At 63.7% G+C, this 20,710-nt stretch overlaps 1 protein-coding gene across 1 annotated transcript; it reads right to left on the bottom strand.

Annotated features, from left to right (window-relative positions):
• Positions 1 to 298: 298 nt before the first annotated feature.
• Positions 299 to 20,345, bottom strand: GNAI2 (G protein subunit alpha i2). The gene is given in 10 exon segments (XM_004451823.5): positions 299 to 437; positions 984 to 1,199; positions 1,477 to 1,516; positions 1,518 to 1,631; positions 1,708 to 1,837; positions 2,235 to 2,363; positions 4,564 to 4,724; positions 4,891 to 5,032; positions 5,302 to 5,344; positions 20,108 to 20,345. Coding segments are annotated over 9 exon segments (1,068 nt in total). The 5' UTR covers positions 20,226 to 20,345; the 3' UTR covers positions 299 to 437; positions 984 to 1,008.
• Positions 20,346 to 20,710: the final 365 nt, after the last annotated feature.

The raw sequence follows: 20,710 nt of genomic DNA, 5'->3' as shown, positions 1-20,710 counted from the left end.
TCCGAGCGGCTGGGGGGTGGGGAGGGGCAGGAGGCTCCCTGTAAACATTTGGACTTGGGCTGGGTCCGGGGCTGGTGTTGGGTGAAGCCGGGGGTCCCAGGCTGGAGAAGTGGGAGCCCCCCCCCCCCGAGCCACAGGCCTTGGGAGACTGAGTGCGGCTCCCTGCACCCCCAAGCAGAGAACAAGACAACGGCTGAAAATCAGAAGGGGGGCCCAGGAAGGGGTACCATGGCCCTTGCCCACACCTCGACAAGGGCGGGCTTCCAGCAGGGAGGCCTGTGGCAGTCCCTCCCCCAACTCTGGAGCTGAGGGAGGGGGAAGGAGGAGCCAAGGGTGGAGAGGACAGGAGAGAGAAGCGGCCAGGAGGGTCCGGCAGGAAGCGAGGTCCTCTTGCCCCATCTTCTGCGGGGTTGCGGGGAGCAGAGTCGGCGATGGCCCTGCAGGTGAGGGGGGGACAGTCAGGGCGTGGGTGTGGAGGCAGCCAGTGCAGGCCTCTCTCCCACTGAGCCTGGTCGGCGGTCCTCTCCTTGATACCCCCCCCTCGTTTCCAGGGACACCGTCACCACCCAGGAGCCAGTTTCAGTTGCTGGGTTACGTGGGGGAGGGGCGTCTGAGCGCCGGCAGTCAACCCCATTTCCACCCGGGGGCCCCAGCGCTGGGCCCCTGCTGGCACCCAGCCTCCTCCAGGCAAGGCCGATGGCCAGGCGGGCGAGGAGCAGGGGTTTCTCCAAGGGAGATGGGCACGGCCCTCCCCTCCGCCTGCCTGGACCACCGGGCAGAACCAAGACCAGGTCTCCCTGTGCCCCGCGCCCCACCTAGTCACCCTCCTGACTCCCCACCCTGTTCTCCCTCCCTTGCCCGCCCCCAGGTTCACGACCCCCACTGGGGCCTTCCCCAGGCCCCCGCCTCGCCCCCACTCTGGGCTCACTGGCTCCATTTCTTTCCTCCTCGGCGCCCCGCGTGGACCCCCCCCTCTGCCTTACCATCCTGCCAGGTCCCGCTCGCCCTTCAGAAGAGGCCACAGTCCTTCAGGTTGTTTTTGATGATGACGTCGGTGACGGCGTCGAACACGAACTGCACGTTCTTGGTGTCAGTGGCGCACGTGAAGTGCGTGTAGATCTCCTTGGTGTCCTTGCGCTTGTTCAGGTCCTCAAACTTGCTCTGGATGTAGCTGGCTGCCTCGTCGTACTTGTTGGCCCCTACGGGAGACAAAACGATGAGGACCTGTGCCGCGTGCGTGGCGGCATCCCGCGTGGCTGTGTGCGTGGCGGGCAGGATCCCGCATGGGTGTGTGCGTGGCGGGCGGGCCGCCATCCCGCGTGGCTGTGTGAGTGAACAGGGCCCCCCCCAGTGCGTGCCGGCTCCTGGACATAAGCAAGCTCCAAGCACGTGAACGAGGGCGCCACGCGCGGGCTCCGTGCCTCCACGGGCATCCCGTGGTCCCTGCAGTCCTCCCCAGAGGCCCCGCCTCCACACCTGTGTACTCAGGGAAGCAGATGGTCAGGGGGCCTGTGCGTGATCTTCTCCTCGAACAGGTCCTTCTTGTTGAGGAAGAGGATGATGGACGTGTCCGTGAACCACTTGTTGTTGCAGATGCTGTCGAACAGCTTCATGCTCTCGTGCATGCGGTTCTGGGGGGAGGGCAGGGCGGTCAGCACCAGCGGCCACGCCCCCCTGTGCCCCCGGCCCCGCCCCGTGGCCGCTCACCATCTCCTCGTCCTCGGCCAGCACCAGGTCGTAGGCGCTCAGGGCCACGCAGAAGATGATGGCCGTGACGCCTTCGAAACAGTGGATCCACTTCTTCCGTTCGGACCGCTGACCACCCACGTCAAACATCCTGCGCACGGGGACGCGGCGGTCGCCTCAGCTCCAGGGAACGGAGCTGCCCCAACCCGCCGGCCGGCAGACCGAGGAAGGGGCCTGTGAAGAGGGTGGCCTTCCCGGAGCCACCCGTGTCCACCCACCTCACCCCCGGTTCGGGGCCGGCACACGCCTGGGCCACCGGGCGCCCGGGAGTCGCTGGCAGGAGGCGCACAGCCTGACCGCTGGTGCGCCGGGTGGTGAGGACGCGCTTTCCCGCCATCGCTGCCGGCAGCCACGCGGCCGGGAGAAACTCGGCGAGGGGCTGCGGGGGTCCTGGACCAGCCCCCCGCCCACCGTGGCCGCCGGCGGGTCCTGGAGCGAGGGGCCCTGCCCCTACCCGTCTCCGCAGCCCGCCGCCCGCGCCCACTCACTTGAAGTGCAGGTCCTTGAAGGTGAAGTGCGTCTCCACGATGCCCGTGGTCTTCACACGGGTCCGGAGCACGTCCTGCTGCGTGGGGATGTAGTCGCTCTGTGCGATGCGCTCCAGGTCGTTCAGGTAGCTGGGGGTGGGGACAGGTGGGGCTTTGAGGGCCAGCACGGGGCCTCCTTACTGGGACCCAGGCTGGTGGGCAAGGAGGCCCCTTCCCTCCCGCCTTCCGTTTCCCAGGCGGCACCCTCACTCCTTTCACCCCTGCCTCGGTTTCGTTCCTTGCTCAGATGAGGAAACCTGGACTCAGCTCCTGGTCCCCGCTCGCCCACCAGAATGGGCCCCGGGGGAGGTGCAGCCATGGCTGATGCGAGCCAGGCCTCCCTGGGACAGGGTCCAGGGCGGCGGAGCTGCAGTGAGGGGACCGGGTGGGGGGAAGGGGGGGCCGGGTCTTCAGGGAGGGATTCAGGGTGCTAATTATTGCAATTACAGCAGAGAACCCAGCCCAGTCCCTCGATGCTGGGCTGGACAGGCTGGGGCCTGCCAGGCCCAGTGGGCACACCCAGTAAAATTTGGGTTCCTCAGGGGGAGGGCATCAACACCTGCTGGGGGGGAGAGGCCCCTGGGGCCCCTCATTGCTAGTTCCCTTAATTAGCATCGGGCGCCCCAGCTGGGCCCTGGAGCCAGCCCCATTGGTGGCCTCAGTATCCTTGCCCACACCCCGAGGGCTGGGCCAATGGCGTCGAGCTGCTGCCCTGGGCTGAGGTCTCCCCATTGGGGCAGGGCTGCCGAGGGCCAGCCCTTGGCTCCCACCAGCAACCAGGCCAAGCCGGGCCAGAGGGAAATGACCTCAGAGATGCGGGGACAGAACAGAAAAACAGGAAGGGCCACTGGGGACCCGTGACGCAAGTGCCGTGACCTGTGTAACCGCCCCAGCCCCTGCAGACGGAGTTCCCTGACGGGAGGCCTGCCGGGGGGCTCCACACCAGCCTCCGCCCCCCCGCCTGGCTGGGGCCCCCCCTGCCCCCTGCAGCCTGGGAGGACTGCTGTGATGAGGGGCTGGCGTCTCCCTGTTCTAATCCCCTCCCACCCCTGGGGTGCATCAGCCTGCCGGGAGCACAGCTGACTCCCTCGCCCTGAACAGTGCTGGGCATGCAGTGGGTGCCTAGTAAATGTCCAGGGAACGAAGAAACAGGACAGAGGAGTTCTGGGATGGCTGTGTCCCTGCCCTCCTTGCACAGCCTGGGCACTAGGTGGCCCTGGTTGACGGGCCCCAGCAGTTCTGCTGGCGGCTGAGCCTCTGTGATCCTAAGAAGCGGCTCCCGCTGTGTCTGGCTGTGACTGCGCAGCTCCTGGAGGGAGGACGCACCCACGAGGGTGCTCAGCCCACAGGAGGTCAGGGGGAGGCTGGGCTCGGCCTCCACGGGGCCCACGGCCGGGGTGGGTGCAGGGCTCAGGAATCACAGCCGGGCAAGACCTTCCTCCCACCACCCTCGGCAAGGTCCGGCCCCTTCTGGGTGGGCTCGGGCTGGGATGGAATAGGACCAGGCGGGTGTTCCAGCAGAGTTAACAGAGGCAGGGACGGGGAGGTACCACCCAAAGCCCATGGATGCCACCTCCCCCCGGCCCTGCAGCTCTCATCCCTCGCCACCAGCCGGCCTGTCCTGCTCCCCGTGGGGTCCTCCGTGCTCTGCAACAGGACAGTCCTGGGACCCCCTGCGAGTCTCCAGCTGAGTCCTGGGTCCAGTCTGAGACCTCCCAGGGCCAAGGTCCAGGGCTCTGACCTGCACGCACACTTGTCACCTGCCAGACAACCTCCTTCCTCCTTGTGCCCTCCTCTCCAGCCAGCCCGAGTGTCCTCTGTGACCTCCGGCTAGCCCGAGCGTCCTCCGTGACCGTGCAGAGCCACTTCTGCGCTCCCCCAGGACCGAGCCCCCTACCCCACTGCTCCCCTGGCCACTGCCCGCTCCGAGCACAGCTGCCGCAGTCTTTCCTCCCGGCCTTTCCCCACTCTGACACCCCGGGTTGTCACTGCCTGGGGACTTGTCTGCTCGGCTCGTCGCCATGTCCCCGAAGCCCTGCACAGGGTCTGGCACCAAGTGGGTGGCAGCAAATGTCCTTTACAATGATTCTTTAAGGAGAGCAAAGACTCGGTACAGGCCGCCCTGCCTGTCACTGGTCCTGGCTTTTCCATACCGTGCCCCACCCCCCACCCCAAGTATACCAAGACGGCGGTCAAGACCCTGGCCCCACGCGCAGTCCAGGCACCTCTCTGGGGCTGCTGAGCCCGCCCGCCCCCCGCCCGGCCCTGCCCAGCCCCCTGGAGCACTCACTAGGCGGCCGAGTCGTTGAGCTGGTACTCCCGCGAGCGGCCAAAGCAGGCCTGCACACCATGGTCAGCCCAGAGCCTCCGGATGACTCCAGACAGGTCCTCAGGGAGCACTCCCTGCTCCTCGGCCGTGCAAGACAGGGCAAACAGCTGCCGGGCGTCGTCCTGGGCACGGTGGGTGGGCGGTCAGCCAGCCTCAGGAGCACATGCCCACCCCCGGCCGAGGCAGGGAGCCCTCCAGGAGGGGACCCAGGCTGGGGTGTTCCTGGGTCCCCCAGGACGAGACTTGCCCTGAAGCCTTTTGGGAGGTGGGGGTGGGGAGTCTACTTACCGCCCGGGAGGGGTCGGCAAAGTCAATCTGCAGGTTGCCCATGGCCTTGACAATGGCCATGATGGACTGGATGGTGTTGCTGTAGACAACTGCCCGGTACTGCCGGCACTCCTCCTCCGAGTAGCCATCCTCATGGATGATCCTGGCAGCCAGGGTCAGGAATTAGGGTGCAGAGGGTGTAGGGACCCCTCATGGCTGCCTGGGGGGGCTGGGGCCTGCGGGGACCTGCTTCGTGGGGGAAGAAACTGCCCCAAGCTACCAGGACCTGAGGATGGATGACGGCCACCGAGAGGGTCCTGGGCCCGGCTGAGACCGGCTGGGCCTGTGCGGGGAGCAGCGGGGTCTGCCTATCACAGGGAGGAAGAGGAGGGGAAAGCAAGGTCCGGGGGCCGCCCCCACGACACCACTTACTTCATCTGCTTGACGATGGTGCTCTTTCCTGACTCGCCAGCACCTGGAACAGAGGCGCAGGCGGTCAGGGAGTGGGCTCTGCCAGGGCCGCCCAGCCCCTGGGTCCCCGAGGGAGGCCTCAGCCTCCCCGGGGGCACCCGCGCCGAGGCAGCCGGGCTGTGGGCAGTGGGCCAGCAGAGCTGCAGCCGGCAGGGCCGCGGCCGCCTGGACCGCCGCGCCCATGGCATGCTCTCCCCAGGACTTTGCCTCCCGCATGCGCCATCAAGCCCCTGCGGCTCCCTGGACTCAGAGCTGAAGGCGGGGAGCCCTGTTAGCCCCTGGGCCGCTCCCCACACTCGGACGAGGGGCACACTCCTGCCTCCCACACATGGCCTGCAGCCTAGCCCTCTGCCTGCTGCGCCAGGTCGGCCCTGAGCAGGTGGACACCAAGACCTGGGAGGCACAGCGTCACACAGCTGACCTGTCCCGGCACCGACGCGAGCCGTGCAGGCCTCGCTCTTGCTTGCACCCTTCACCGGCGTGGAGATTTGCTGCCTTGCTTTCCCGTGGCTCACAGCCGCCCCACAGGCGCTGTTTCTGCGCCCATTCCACAGACGTCGACAATAAGGCTCAGAAGAACAGTCTTGGCCCAGATTAAAAAAGGCAGGGGGACACCTGAGACCATGATGCCTGGCCCAGCCAGTCCCCTTAAAATGTGGGCTCAGACCTTTCAGAATAAGATGTTAAAAAAAGCAAAGGGAAGTGGACGTGGCTCAACTGATAGAGCATCCACCTACCATATGGAGGGTCCAGGGTTCGATCCCCAGGGCCTCCTGACCGTGTGGCGAGCTGGCCCATGTGTAGTGCTGCTGCACACAAGGAGTGCCGTGCCACACGGGTATCCCCCACGAAGGGGAGCCCCATGCAAAGAGCTGCCCCGTGTGAAAAAAGCACAGCCCGCCCAGGAGTGACACAGCACACACACAGAGCTGACACAGCAAGATGACGCAACAACAACAAAAAAGCAGCAGTTTCCCGGTGCCACCAGATAATGCGAGCAGACAACAGGGGGGAAGGGGAGGGAAATAAATAAAAAAGAAAAAAAGAAAAAAGAAAAAAAGCACAAGGTGTTCAAACGCCACTGATTGTATATTAAACGGCATGGTTTAGGAATAAAAAGTAATAGGGAGGGTTGGGGGGAGAATACACCAAATTTAAGACGTGGGCTGTAGTTGGTAGTAACAGACAATGCTCTTTCACAACAATGGGGGGTGGAGGTATGAGAGCCCCGTAGGATATGCATAGTTGTTCTGTAAGTTCACAACTTTACTATGCACTTATTGTTTACGTATGTTCATGTAGGAATGGTATACTTCAGTAATTTTTTTTAATTATAAAAAAAATCACAAGGTGTTAACAACAGGGTGGTATGTGGGGAAAAATACTTGTAATGCAAATATGGACTTCGGTTAGTAATATTTTAATATTCTTTCATCAATCGTAACAAAGGTACTACATCAATGCTAAGCGTCAACAAGAGGAGGGTATATGGAATGTTGCATTTTTTACATAACTTTTATGTAAACCTATAGCTTCTCTAATTTTAGAAAAATTACGATAATTAAAAAAATCAAACATTAAGCTAAGTGACAGAAATCAGACACAAGGTACTACATTTGGTATGATGCCATTAGTATAAAATGTAAATATCAATAAATCTTCAGAGACCAAATTAGATTAGTGGTAATGTAGGACTGGGGAAGGATAGAGGGATTGAGAGGCGATGGCTAAGAGGCAGGGGATTTTTCTTTTAGAGTAATAAAAATATTCTAAAATTGATTGTGGTGCTGAATGCCCCAACTCTGCGATTATACTAAAAGCCATTGATTGTACACTTTGGATGGACTGTAGGGTGTGATAAAACTGCTTAAAAAAAAGTAAAGTCCCAAGTCCCATCGCAAACAGAGCTGATATGGAAGCGTGTGGCCCAGGAACCTGCATTCCCCAGAGTCTGCACAAGCAGGTGTGAGGATCTAGAGGGCCAGCCCAGCTCCCCGGCCTGGGGCATGGAGGGGAGGGACAGCCTTCCCTCTCGCCCTCAAGGCTTCCTGCCCTGAGTCCAGGGAGCCCGGACCAGCCCATCCTGCCTCCACCCCTGCCCCATCACCATCTGTCACACCTGCACCTCTTCCCAAACCTGCACAGAACAGGCTGTGCTGTCCACTTTCCTCCACCACCCAGAAGGGGCTCTTTAAAGGCTGGCCCATGTGAGTGGCGACTGCAATCGAGTCTCCAGGGATGCTGCTGAATGTCTCACTCCCTGGGCAGGACCGGCTTGAGAGGTGGCCTGGTCCTCGCGAGCCCGGAGCGGGAAGCCCCAGATGTGAGACTGGGGGAGAAGCGAGGGCCAGGCCCTCCCCAGGGGCTGTGGGCACAGGGCTGGGCTCAGGCGGCCCGGCAGGGGGGAGCAGGTGGGCCAGGTGGGCCAGGGCTCCAGGCTCCACTGTCCCCACCTGCCAGGGGTCCGTACCACCCCATCTGCTTGGGCCCCCAAACTGACTTGCTTGTTGTGGAGCTCGTGCCCGGCCCGGCCTCCTGCCACCCCAGGGCTTTGCCTGTGCGCTTTGTTCCTTTCGTGGCCCCAACCCTACTGATCATGGTGGCAGGTCTGGGCAGCTCAGCAGACGTCTGTGGGGAGGGCACACTTGGGGGCGCTGGCCCTACCCTAGCATGCGTCAGGCTGGTGTAGACAACCTGGGAGGTTGAAGGGGCTAACTCACTCACTAACCGACTAACTAACGTGAGCAGCAACAGGAATAACGGAGAGCTGCAACTAGCACCCACTGTGCGCCGGTTGTGGTTCCACGCCCCTCGCGTCCTCTAAGTCACTTAGTTCTAGCAGCAATCCTGAGAGGTAGGCTCTATTCTTATCCCCATCTAATGAGGAAACCGAGCCCGGGCAGTGCCCCCAGAGCTGGCCTTAGTGCCTCGTGCTGCAGCTGGGCCACGGAATCCACAGGAACCAGGAGCACTTGTCACCAGGTTCACTCCCTGCCTCCCCAGGCAGTGCCCTCCAAGCAGCAGCAGGCACAGAACAGGGCAGCAGACCTCACCAAGCCTTCGCCCTCCCGAGCGGCCCACACTTTACCAGCAGAAGCTGAGATGCAGCCCCGGTATGTCCACAGCCCAGTGGCCTCCTCAGGAAGGAAGGGCTGAGTTCTTCCCACGACCACCACCAGGTGGTTGGGATCCCGGGACTTCCGGCGGCCTCAGGCCTGCTTCCCAGGATGGTGGCGGGATGGGGAGGTGTCACAAATGTGCAGGCCCTGGGGAGGGGGCCTGGCACCAGCGGCACCAGGCCTAGTGGGGTTCCCCTGGGCATGGGGGGTGATCAAATGGCAGCACCCCCCCACACACTGGACTGGACTTGGCAGAGGATCAAGACCCCTCATCCTCAAAAGCCCCCGCATGCTATGGGGGACACGAGGGGGGCCTAGGAAAGCCTGGCAGCGATGCCCAACCCCAGGGGTCCAGCCCCCAGGACAGGGAGCTGAAAGGAGGGCAGTATAGCCTGGTGACCACAGGGCTGTGTGACTGTCTGGCTCCCTCTCCACCCTGCTAGGCACCCAGAGCAGACAGGAGGGAGCAGAAGAACCAGGGACCACAAAGTGAGCCAGAGTCGGGGGGTCCCTGCAGGATGGGTCAGATCATACTGTTCCCAGCCAAGGGGAACCGAGGCTCAGGAGACAACTGCCCGGGGGCACAGGGGACCTGAGACATGGGTTTTCCCTGTGTGGCCACTGGGGGTGGGGGAGGGTGCCTGGCCCTTGGACCACTCTCAGTGTGGACCATCTGTGACCCTGCCCGGTGTTGGGGCCACAATGCCAACTTGCGTTGCATTTCATTTTCCTGGCATCAGTAGGCCTGGTGGACGCCGAGGGGAACAGTTCCCGGGCAGACCAGGCTGGGAGCCACATAACTGAAGGCCTGCTCAGCCAGGTTCACTCTCTCCTCCTAAGGCACTCGAATTCTAGAAGAGCTAGGAGGATACCCTCTGCCCCCAGAAGGCTCACTACAGAAATAGCCCCATTTGACAGGGAGGTGAATAAAGGCCACATGGCCCCCACCCCTGGACCCAGCCGGGTCCCTCTGTCCTTCCAGGAGCCGTGACTCAGGCGGGGAGGAGTGGCAGGACAAGGGTGTGGTGCTGGCGGCTAGACAGGAAGCAGTCCCAGCCCAGCCAGGAGCCTAGAGACAGAATGAAGGGCGAGGCCAGGGCAGAGCTGGGAGGGCCTGGCCATCACATCTGGGTGGAATGGGTGGAGCGAAGACCCTGGCCCACAGGCAGCCCCCTCGCAGGGGGGCAGCAGCCCACCGTTCAGGCCTCCGGCCGGACCCCTCTTCCATTGGGGCCTGTCGGCTCTCCCCTACCAGATAAGCTGGCACTTGGCTCAGAGTTTGCTTGCACCCTGACAGTCGTGGGCACCCCAGCTCCCCTACTCGGCCCCTGCGCCTTCCCCTTCACCAGGCGGGCTACGGGTCGCTGCAAAGGTGCTGGGTAGAGGCGTCAGTTAGTAGAGGACGGCGGGAGGCGGCCCCTCCTGCCCACAGAGGGCCCCAGCCAGGCTCCTTGCGGTGGCCTCGCTGTTCCCACTGAGCCACACCTCTTCCCACCAAGGAAGAAATCTCTGCAGCCCTTGCCCTGGGGTACAGCTGCTGGTCCACAGCAGGCAGGCAGGAATGCCTGACAGTGGCTGCTCTGCGTTAGAACATCTGCTTCCCCCCAGGAGCACAGAGCCCAGGTGTGGGCGGGCACAGGGGGGAGGGAAGGGAGGCAGTGCCGCCCACCTGCCCCAAACCAGGCCAGCAGGGTTTCTGCAGCAGGAGGTGGGGGCCACAGGTCCAGCCACCTGCTTATACCAAGTCCCAGCATTCAAGTCACTATGCCCTTCTAGAACCTTCCTCCAACCAGATTAACCTTAGCCCTGCTGGGAGGACAGCATCTTCTCAGCCTCAATTTCCCCTCTGCGGAGGCTGACAGGACCTTTAACTTTTCGGTCCTCTACCTGAAGAAGGTCCAAGCCTGCCTCGTGAGATCGCCAAGACCTTCCGTGCACCCCCTCATTCTGTCCCCTCCCCCGCGTAACCCCCCATTCTGTCCCCCTCCCCTGCACCTCCTCGGTAAAATGGACACCACCATTATCTCCTCCCGGTGGTGAGCGTGCTGATAAAAGTTCTCAGCACTATTTTTCTACCCTTTGGAAAAATATAGCTAAAATGCTCACGGGCTGCAGCCCCCAGGGCAGTGCTGTGCTGGTCCCTGCAGCCACCACCAGCGGCGGCAGAGTGGGTTGCTGAGGTCACCTTATCTCAAGAGCTTCTGAGGGTTTTCAGATAAGGAGCAGATGAAGAGCAAGAACAGAGGCTAGCAGGCTGACCCCTGCTGGGACTTAGCTGGTATGACACCGGACAGGAGTGGGCCACTCACTCCTCTGCTGCCTTTTCACTCTGACTTTGTCACTTCCCTTCCACACAACGGGGCACTCCTATAAATCCGGGCCCGCTTCCTGCCCAGTACGTCCTTGCAGATGCTGCTCGCTGACTGTACACATTCACCAGGCCCCGCCGGCTGGGGGAAAAGCCCTCCCTGCAGAGAGGCCCCTTGCCCGTGAGCTCCCCGCAAACACGCTGGGCTGGGGGGAAGCAGCCGGCCAACGTGGCAGGTCCAGGGCAGCGATTCTCACGGGCAGCGGGGCTGGGGCCACGGGGGGGGGGTGCCCACCGTTGTTGTCGGGTAGCGCTGGGCAGCAGCCCGGCTCCAAACCACAGCACCAGACCCACCCACGTTGCCACAAACCCAGGCCCCCACCCCCCAGCGGCGACGGAAGGATGGGGATGAGCCCTCCAGGAAAGCCTACCCCCAAGGCGGCTCGGACACCACCTCCCACCCCCAGCCCAGGAAGGTGCCACGTCTCCGGCGTGCGGTTCCGGCCCCCCACACCCCCGCCCCTCCTCTGCAGCCCCAGGGCCCGACCCTGCCACCACCAGGGGGAGCTCGGCAGCTGGCGACGCGGTGGAGGAGGTGGGGGGCTGGGCAGCGCTGGGGCCTATTTTGTTTCCGCAAAGCATCCTCAGCCACTGAGGGCGGCTGGGGGGGGGGGGCTGGCGGGACCCTCACCCTCCGCCCTCTCCCAAGCCTGGGAAGCCCCGGGGCCTGCAGAGACTTGAACAATGGGAAGGGGGGGGCGGTGAGCCCAGCCAGACAAAGGCCCACCAGGCCCCGCCCCTGGAGTCTCTTCCTTCCTCCAGGTGCGGCTTTTGGGCCCCCTCTCTCCCAGAGAAGGTGCACCAGGGCCTGGAACTGAGGGGGGCAGGGACGCGAGGTCTTACAGCGGCTTTGTGATACCCCCACTCATGTGCTTGGCCACTTCCCACGGACTGCCCCAACAAACTCTGCACCTCCCTTCCTCCTGTCCCCAAGCCACCACCGGGAAGGGGCTAGCAAGAGGGGAGGGGCTAGCAAGCGGGCCGTCTGGCCCACTCAGAGCCCTCTGTGCAGGAGAAGCCAAGGCTGGGGCTCCCTACCCCATCACGGAGGGAGCTTTCCAGGACAGGGCTGTCTCCTGCAGCCCCCCGCTTCCCCCCCACCACTATACAGAGGGAAACTGAGGCACCGAGAGCGAAAAGCCAGCCTGGGGAAGAGGAGGCCCTGAGACCTGAGGCCACAGGTATCACCCTCTGCCGGAGCCAGGAGGTACTGGGCCTCAGGCCAGGGCCCGGGGGGCAAGTGGAGCCTGGCTGTTTGGCACAGCGCCCTCCAGCAAAGCTTCTTCATTTGGGGACTCTCTTGGCTGTTCAAGGGGCCCAAATGACCCCACCTCTCTACTGTGGCAGACCCTAGTGAGGTGCCTGGTGCCTGAGCTGCAGCACCCCATCTGTGAAATGTACCCGTCAAGGGATGTGCGGCCCCCCAGGCCTCACATGCACCCACCCCGACCTGCCCCAGGGCCCAGCCTGAGCGGCCCTGTGTCCATGTGCCCACAGGCCACGAGACCGTGCTGAGAAGCACGGGCCCAGACAGGGAAGTAGGCAGGCTGAGGGCCTACAGGGAAAAAGGTGAGAGACTGGGCCCTCCAGGACCCAGCCCTGGATGGCCACGAGGATGCACGGTCACGGCTTTGCACGTGGCCTCCTCAAGGCAGCTCTGGCTCTCCTGAGCCTCTCACCGGCCCCTCAGTCCATAGGGTCTGGCCTGACAACACAGGGAAAGACCCTTGGGAAACTCTGGAAAGCAGGGGGAAGGGGCAAGTCCTCACCAGGCCGAAAAACCCAGAATTCTGAGGCCAAGAAGCATGAGGAACTGGCCTCACCACCCACCGTGCCGGGACCAACCCACATGACAGGCACATGCAACTTCCACAGCTTGTCATGCACATGCCCACCACTGAGCCCTTGCTATGGCGTGAGCCCTCAGCTGGGACATGAGCCTTGCCGTGAGGGCACTCAGGCTGCAAGGGAGGGAGGGAAGTGAAAAGAGGGGCGACTATGGCGAATGAGGTCACCCTCTGGCTACCCGACAGATTCCTGTATCTGAGCAGAACACTGTGCTCAGGGCCTCAGGTCGCCCACTCTCCAAGGCAGACAACCCCCCCATTCGAGTCCCTGAAAAAGGAATTGGGGCTCCCAGAGGCAGGACCTCTAGGCACACACGGCACATGTGTGCACCTGCCTGGCGTCCTGACCGGTCATTCCCGCCAGCAGGGCACTGACTCTCAAGGGGCCGCCGTGGCCAGGAGGCAGGTGCCGAGTCACTGCTTGGGGCTCAGCCTGGCACTCCACTTATCTGGGAGATTCATGTAATTTCCCCAGCCTCCGTTTCCCCATCAGTGAAACAGGTGTAATGTTGGCCCCAGCCTCACAGGGTTAAATGACCACGCAGAGTCCAACCTCGCACAACAGTCAAGGCTCCGGCAGAGGTCCCATCACCTGAGGGGAAACTGAGGCCCAGTGCAGGCACCTCCAGGCCCAGTGGGTGGTGGCCTAGGGGAATCCTCGGGCCTGGCCAGGGTCCCCCCTATCCAAGCCCACGCAGGGGAAGCCCAGAGTGAATTAATCCCAGGGCTGCTGCTCCATTTCCGGGCATTCATCTGGGCCTGTGGCTGGCCTTCCGGCCTAAGAAGGTAATGGCCGCTCGGGAATCTAAGAGCAGCTCTGTGCCTTCCTGCTCACCCTCCCTCTGGCGTCCCTGTTCCAGCGACCACTTCCTGTGGCCAAAGGAGGAGCCTGGAATCCTTCTCAGAGGCACCATCTTCTCTGGTATCGTGGGCCCAGCTGCTGGGGCAGGACAAGGGACAGAGCTGCCTGCACTTACCCCAACCCAGGGCCCTCCAGCAAGGTTAGAAAGGAAAGCTTGAGTAGGTGGGGTTCACCCCCTTGGCCCCCAGCTGACAGAGCTCCAGGGTGGGGGAACCTCGGGCTCCCCCTCCCCCACAGCACAGTGCGCCCTCTGGCCTCTTCCTCTTTTGGGCTCCTCCCCACCCCCAGCTGCTTCCTCCTTTTCCTCTAGTGTGGACACCACTTCCCGGAGAGGCCTGAGCCCAGCCCTGACGTGCAGACCTCACTGCTCCCCCGACCCGGTGCACAGTAGGTGCTGCCATCACGAACTACTCCGCACATCCCGAGGCTGCAGCAGGCTTGGTGCCCAGGGAAAGCTCCAAGCCAGGATGCCACCTTCTCCCCAACCAGCCGTGTCTGAGCCCACCTTCAAGCCTTCCCTCACACTGGCACTCCTTCCCAGCCAAATCCTTGTGAGCACACACAGTAGGCCAGCCCCGAAGGCCTACCTCAGCGCTGTTCAGTTATTACAGGGAGAAGGCTCCTCCCAAACCACCAAGAGCGCCCACAGCCCCCAGAAGCAGCAGGGGTGGGGGTGGGGGGTAAGGGTGGGGTAAGGTTTTAGTAAGAACAAGAGCTCCAGCCTCAAGGGGTTGGGTGGGGCTGGGCAGCAGGGGGCCCCACCCTGTACCTGTGGCTGAGGGAGGGGCTACCTGAGAGGAGCAGGTACCAGTCACCACCACCAGAGGGTCCCAATGCCCCTGTCCTTCCCCGGGCACATTGCTGCTAATCTTCGGCAGGTTCCAGCGGCTGTGGCCTGGCCAGAACCTGCTGGCCCCCTTTCCCCTTCTCACTGAACCCTAAGTCAGGAGTCCTGCCCCGAGGTGCTGGGAGGATGAGGCAGACACCCAGCCCGTGCCCTACTCCCCCCACCCCCCCACCCCCGCCTTGGGGCAGAGGGGAGGTAGCACTCAGGCCCGGGTCAGACTGCCCTGTCCTCTGCTGGGGTGTGGGGACAGGCGGCCCTGGTCTCTCAGGGCCTAAGGGCTCATGTGGGGCTGCCTCCTCCATCACCGTTCTTGCTAAGAGAATAAGGGATTTTTCAAGGCAGAGACCTAGAGTGACAGGGACTGGGATCCAGGGCAGGGTGGGCAGGACAAGTTTGCCTGCCTGTGGCCAAGTGGCCTCAAGTGCTAGCTCCTGCAGCGGGGGGGGGGGGCCCCAGCCCTGGCACTGCCTGCTGCCACCTGTGGGGCAGCGTTCCCAGGTCTGGGACACCCATGACGCCACCAAGGGACCCAGAGGGGCCTGCCTGTGGCCACCACCCCGATGGGCTGCCCAGGCGGTGGGGGCTGCTGACCAAGCCCAGCGCCATCTGGCAGCCCCAGCTCTGGCTCAACACAGCGGGTGGCTCCACACTGCTGGGGGGCCTGCGCCGCTCAGAGGCAGCTCATTCCCTCGGACCACCTGCTCCTCCCTCTGGCTGGGGGTCTCCTACCCCCACCACTTGCTGTCCTCTCAACCTAGGATGTCCCTAGCCTTTACTTCCTCTGCGAAACCCCCTGACTCCCCGCTCAGGGGTGTCCCTTGCTGGACCATCTTACTCCCACCCGAGAGGCACGATTCCTCGCACCGGCTGCAGCTTTCGATGGGGTCACGGGAGGGGGGCTAAGCCCAGCGGGAATGGGCAGGCTGCAGGCAGCGAGGGTCAGAAATCGCTGGGACCCTCGCTCACCCCTGGCGGGCGAGGCCGGCCCGACCCGCTCTTACAGACAAAGCCCGGCCTGGGCTGGGGGAGGGGTGGGAAGAAGCGCTCCAGAGGCCCGCGCAGCCCCGCCCCCCATTCAAGTGCTAATGAACTCCAGCCGGGATCCAGAAGGCGGCGGAGGAAAGATCTCAGAGTCGAGTCTGCGGGGGGGGGGGGGGGGGGGGGGGGGGGGGGGGGGGGGCCTGGGTACCAGCCCACCTGGCGCCCAGTGCCCCGCCACACCCCCAACCCCAGCCCCAGGAAGGGGGTTCAGCCCCCGAGGCCGGGCCTAAGGTTCCACGACAGCCTGGCACCACCTGCCTTCCTGCCTCAGTCTCCCCATTTGCTGCCTGAGGGCGAGAGAGGGGGTTCCTCAGTGTCCCCGTGCACCCCAGGCAGGCTACGGGCTGGGGAGACCCCTCCCACCAAACTCCCAGCTCCGAAGCAGAGGATCCCAGCTCGGGTGGCTCTCCAAGGGCCCCGTCCCCACAATACCCTTGGGCGGGTGGGAGCACCCCCTATCCCCAGGTTATGGATGGAGAGGACTCCTGCCAGGGGCTCACCTGACAGCGGGTCTCTGGCCGGTGCACTAGGTAGAGCTGGGGTTCAAACCCACGTCTGCTGAGCCCAAGGGCAGGTCCCTCCTCCCCAGGCCAAGGAACAGAGCCCCTGGGAACCTGGGCTGGTCCCTCTGCAGCAGTGCTTGGCTCTGGCAAATGTTGCTCCTCGTTCAGGGCAACCCACGGAGCCTGCTCCAGGAAGCCCCCTTCCCATGGACACCACTAGCCTCCCAAAGGACGTCGTAGGGGGGGCTGCTCCCTCCCACAAGGCACCTACTGTGCGCCCAGAAGACCCGAGTCCTGATCAGGTCTGCACACAGTAGGGGCCCATGGCTGGCTGGCTACCCGGCCCCAGTATCCCAGGCTAGCACTTCCCATCTATCTCCAGCTGAACCAGGCCCCAAGCAGCAGCCCCCCGAACTATACTTAGCCCTCTCCCTGGGAGCTGTGCTCTGTTCATGGATGTGCTCAATAGTTTCATTTTTTCTATAGACACTTTTACTATGTCAGGGCCTTTGCTGGAGATCCAGACAGGACAAAGGTCACAGAAGTCTCCCCCTTTCTTTTTAAAAGATATTTAGATTACAAGCCTGTTTCTTTCGGTAACCCTAACAGAGCCCTCGCTGAGTGCAGTCTCTGCCCTGGCCAGGACCAGCACTCCTCTGGGCAGCGGCTAGACCCCCTGCAGTACTGCTCTGGCCCTGAGTGTCAGTGCCAAGGAAGAGCAAGACAACCGAGGGTTTCCTTTCCGTAGAGGCTGTCCTGTGGGGGCCGGCCCTCCCGATCCCCTGGGAGCCTGAGCCAAGTGGGCAGCAGCCAGCCTTGTAGAGGGTCTGGGGACATCTACAGCATCTACGGCAGCCCTGCTGGAGTCCCCAAATGTCCTGAGGCTGGCAGGAAGACTGCAAAGCCACCCTCTCCTATGGACAGGTGGAGCCGTGGCAGGCTGCAGACTGGTCAGGCAGAGTGCCACGTGGATGGGATAAGAGCTGTTCGTGAGGTGCAGGGCTTAGCTGCCGTGGGGCTGAGAGGGAATGGCCCAAGAACTTTTCCTCAGTTTCCCCCCCCTTCTGGGTCATCGGCCCTACACTGAGCCCCTGTCAGTGTGCCAGGCTGTGGCTGTTGTCTGTCGCCTGACTCCTCCATCTACTCATCCCCAAAACCAAGTTCTTTCACTCAACAAAGAGAAGCACCCAATAGGTGCTAGGTTCCACGCTGGGCATGGAAATGAAGAGGGCCCAGCCTGCCCTTGCCATTTCAAGGAAAGGCAGCTGTGACCTAGGCAGATACCTGCTCTGATGGGAGAAGCTGCACCTGGCCTCAGAAGAGAGGGTGGTCAAGGAAAGCTTCCTGGAAGCTGATCCTTGAATATACAGCCTTAAGAAACAAGAAAGGAGGGAGCCAGATAGAAACATGCCCAGCACAAGAAAGGGCAGGTGCAAAGGCCCAGGGGCAAGACCTGACGCGTTCATGGACCCATCCGTGGGCACTGTCTCACCCTTGTCTGTGAGGGCGCCCACACAAGCCCAACCCCCAAACAGAGAGCCCCCTCTGGCCCCTGCTTCCTGTCCCCCGAGGGCCCAGCCCAGGACCTGAATCCACCTGGACTCAGCTAGACGGGCCGGCTGAACTGGGTGGGGGTATCCCTGGAGTAGGGTGGGCATCAGCACCTCTGCTCCCCCTACCAAGCCGCCAAGAAAAATCCTCTCGCCAGTGGGTACCACATCTGCCTCTGCCCCGGTGACGGTGACTGTACCCGCCCACTGGCAGGGCTGCCCCAGCCGGGAGGGAGCCAGTATGCGGGCGGGGCAGCAGGCGTGGCTCTGGCTGGGAGGGGAGGCTGGCAAATACCCAGCCCCGAGTCCCGTTGCCTAGACAGAGTCTCTCCCGCTATGTGGGACAGGCGCCCAGGACTATGAACCTGCCACAGCTGGGCACTCACCACACTCTACCTGCACAGAGAAGGCATGGCTCAGCTGAGCCATCCCCAGGCAACCGTGGCTAGATCTTCAAGTTCAGGAAGAGCTTGGTCTCCCAGGCCCTGGCAGCATATGATCTGCAGGTCCTAGCTCCCACCCCACATGCCCCACAGAAACCTCCCCGAAGCTCCTATTCTCGCCCTGCTGGGCCCTGGCACTGCCACGGCCCTCCTCTGGCCAACCCAAGAAGCCCATTTCATGGAGGAAGCAGAAGCCAGAGGGGCAGGATGCTGGGATGGGCGCACCAAGCCAGAAAGTGCTGACCCAGGCCCTGCACCTCTGGCTGCTGCCAGCTCCGTGTGGGAGGGCTTGGCGGGCCCCACCTGGCATGGCCCAAAAGCCGAGCTGAGCTCCAAGAGGCAAGCCTGGTGGGACAGAGGGCCCTTCTGGGGGGGTCGGGGCACAGAGCAGGCCAGGAGGCCCTACTCCAGTCCCACATCTCCTTAGCTACCAGCTGGAGGCCCCAAGCTGGGCACTGAGAGGCAGTGGGACCGGAAGTGCCCTCCCCAGGCCCAGCGGGCAGCAACAAGCATTCCGCTGCGTCGCCACCCACTCACTGCCGCCGCACTTCGCAGGAGACAGGAAGAGGCAAGCGCCCAACGCAAAGCAGCCCAGGAGGCTGGGCCACCGCCCCTTCCCGCCCCTTCTCTTCCTCCCTGCGGCGGCAACAGCAGAGCGGATGCCATTTTGAAACCTCCGGGACTGTGCCCCTGAGGCCAGGCCCCCGGGGACAGTCAACAGATGGGCCCAGGGATGGACAGCTATGCTGTCCCTCAGCTGCAGGCCCAGCCTTCAAAGCCCGATGTGTCACAGCCTGGGGTATCCGCAGTGGCTCCGAAGCCGAGGGACCACACCCCCCCAACATACACTCTCTATTCTCCGACGCTGCTGCGGGGGACCCCCACCCCCGCCTTGAGACCCCCAAATCAGGCTGCCACTTGGCGCCACACTGCTCCCCTTGGCAGGCTCCTCGGGGACAGCCACCTGGCCCACCCTCTCCACAAAAGGCCAGCTCAAAGCTCAGAGGCACCTGACCACCCGTGGCTTGTCCCCCAACTCCTCATTTGGCTAATCCGCCACTCCCCCTGGGAGGGTCCGTCCCCTCCCGGCGGTCCCAGCCCAGCTCCTCAGGCGGCTCCCCACACCGTCCGCGGATCTCCTCAGCCCGAGCAGGGCCAGCAATATGTCGGCTGTCTCGCCACTTCCACTTCCCCCACCCTCAGAGCAGCCACCATCTTCCCCGGCCTTGGAAGCGGCCACAGCCCCCACTCTCCCCCTACTCCCCTCCACTCCCCCCCCATTCTCCCCCACTCTCTCCTACTCCTTGGAGCCTCAGGGACTAGGCCTTGAAACTTGAAAACGTAAAGCAAGGGGAGCCTCCCCGGGAAGCTGGGGCCCAGCCTCCTCGCCCCGGCCTGGCCCTGGGGGCTTCCCTCCAGCCGCCCCCGCCCGGGGGCTAACAAGCCTGCTGCCTAACCCAGCCCCAGGCCCAACTGTGCAGGGGTGGGCAAACCTGGGAAAGGCCAGAGTGGGAGGGGGCGCAGAGGCTTTTGGGGAGTGATGCATGCAGAGGACCTGGGGGGCCAGAGGCGGGGAGAGCTGGGGCCTCGGCAGGCTTGGGATGCCAGGCGGCGCGGGCATGGGGCTTCACTGAGGGGTCCCCTGAAGCCAGAGGGCAGAGGTGGAAGACAGAGTCCAGAGTATGGATGGGGCACAGGAGGGGAAGGAGGGAGTGGGTGGGGGCCTGGGAGGGACCCCAGGGATGCTCGTGCCCAAGAGGAATACCGGGGAGCAGGTGAGGGGGACAGGTGGAGCCTGAGAGTGAGGGCCCAGCGGGGTTCTGTGGTTTTGGGTAAAGTCTAGAGAAGGACAGAAAAACAAGATACGGGTTTCTGAGGGTCTGTACGGTTGGTCAGCAAGGGATGGCCAAGGGCTCTGGGGAGCTGGGTTTGGGGGTCTCGAGTCTGGGATGAGTTGGGGTTCTGACCTAGAGGCTGGGCTGCACATCAGAGGTCTAGGGCGACTCAGGGTTTCAGACCCTTATTAGGCGGTCCACGCTGGGGTTTCAGGCCAGGTTTAAGGGTCAAGACCGGAGCGGAGGGGAGGAGGGGGGGCTAGTTTACAAAGCCCTTGTCTGTGAGTTCAAAGTCCCTGTCTGGGAATCCCGGCCGAGAATTGAAGGGTCCCAGCGCGGGGCGCGGCCTCACCCAGCAGCAGCAACTTCACCTCCCGCGCCGCCTTTTCGCCGTCCTCCCGCAGGTTCTTGTCGATCATCTTGGAGCGCTCGGCCGCCGCCTTGTCCTCGGCGCTCACGGTGCAGCCCATCCCGCAGTCCGCCCGGCCCGGCCGCCGCCCGGCCCCCAAACGGCCCCCGGCCCGGCTCGGCCCCGCCCGACCCACTCCGCTCCCGCCGCCAGCCCTCTGCGGGTAGCTCTCGGGTCGGCAGTTCCGAGCGTCTGCGGGCGGTGCCTTCCCCGCCGCCGTGCACCGACGGCGGGGCGGGCCGGGGGTGGAGCCCGCGCGCGCCCGGCCCGGGACTGGGCCGGGGCGGGCCCGAAGGCGGGCCCAGAAGGGACCCGGGGCCGGTGATTGGCGCCAGGGCGGGGAGATGGGCGGGGCTAGGCGGGCCCCGGGCGGGCCTGGGCCGGAGGCGGGGCCACGCCGAGGGCCGGCCCGGGAGGCAGGGCTACGCGCGGGGATTGGGCTGCCAGGGGGGCTGCGGGCGGCGCCGGGCCCCGGTTGGGTGCGGAGCCGGGCGCCAGGCTCTCCGCGGCCGGACGGCGGCGGTGGGAGGGTCTCGTAGCCCGAGG

This window comes from Dasypus novemcinctus, chromosome 26 (assembly GCF_030445035.2).
Source record: "Dasypus novemcinctus isolate mDasNov1 chromosome 26, mDasNov1.1.hap2, whole genome shotgun sequence".
Lineage (NCBI taxonomy): Eukaryota > Metazoa > Chordata > Mammalia > Cingulata > Dasypodidae > Dasypus > Dasypus novemcinctus.
This window is presented reverse-complemented; position numbering and strand designations above follow the sequence as displayed.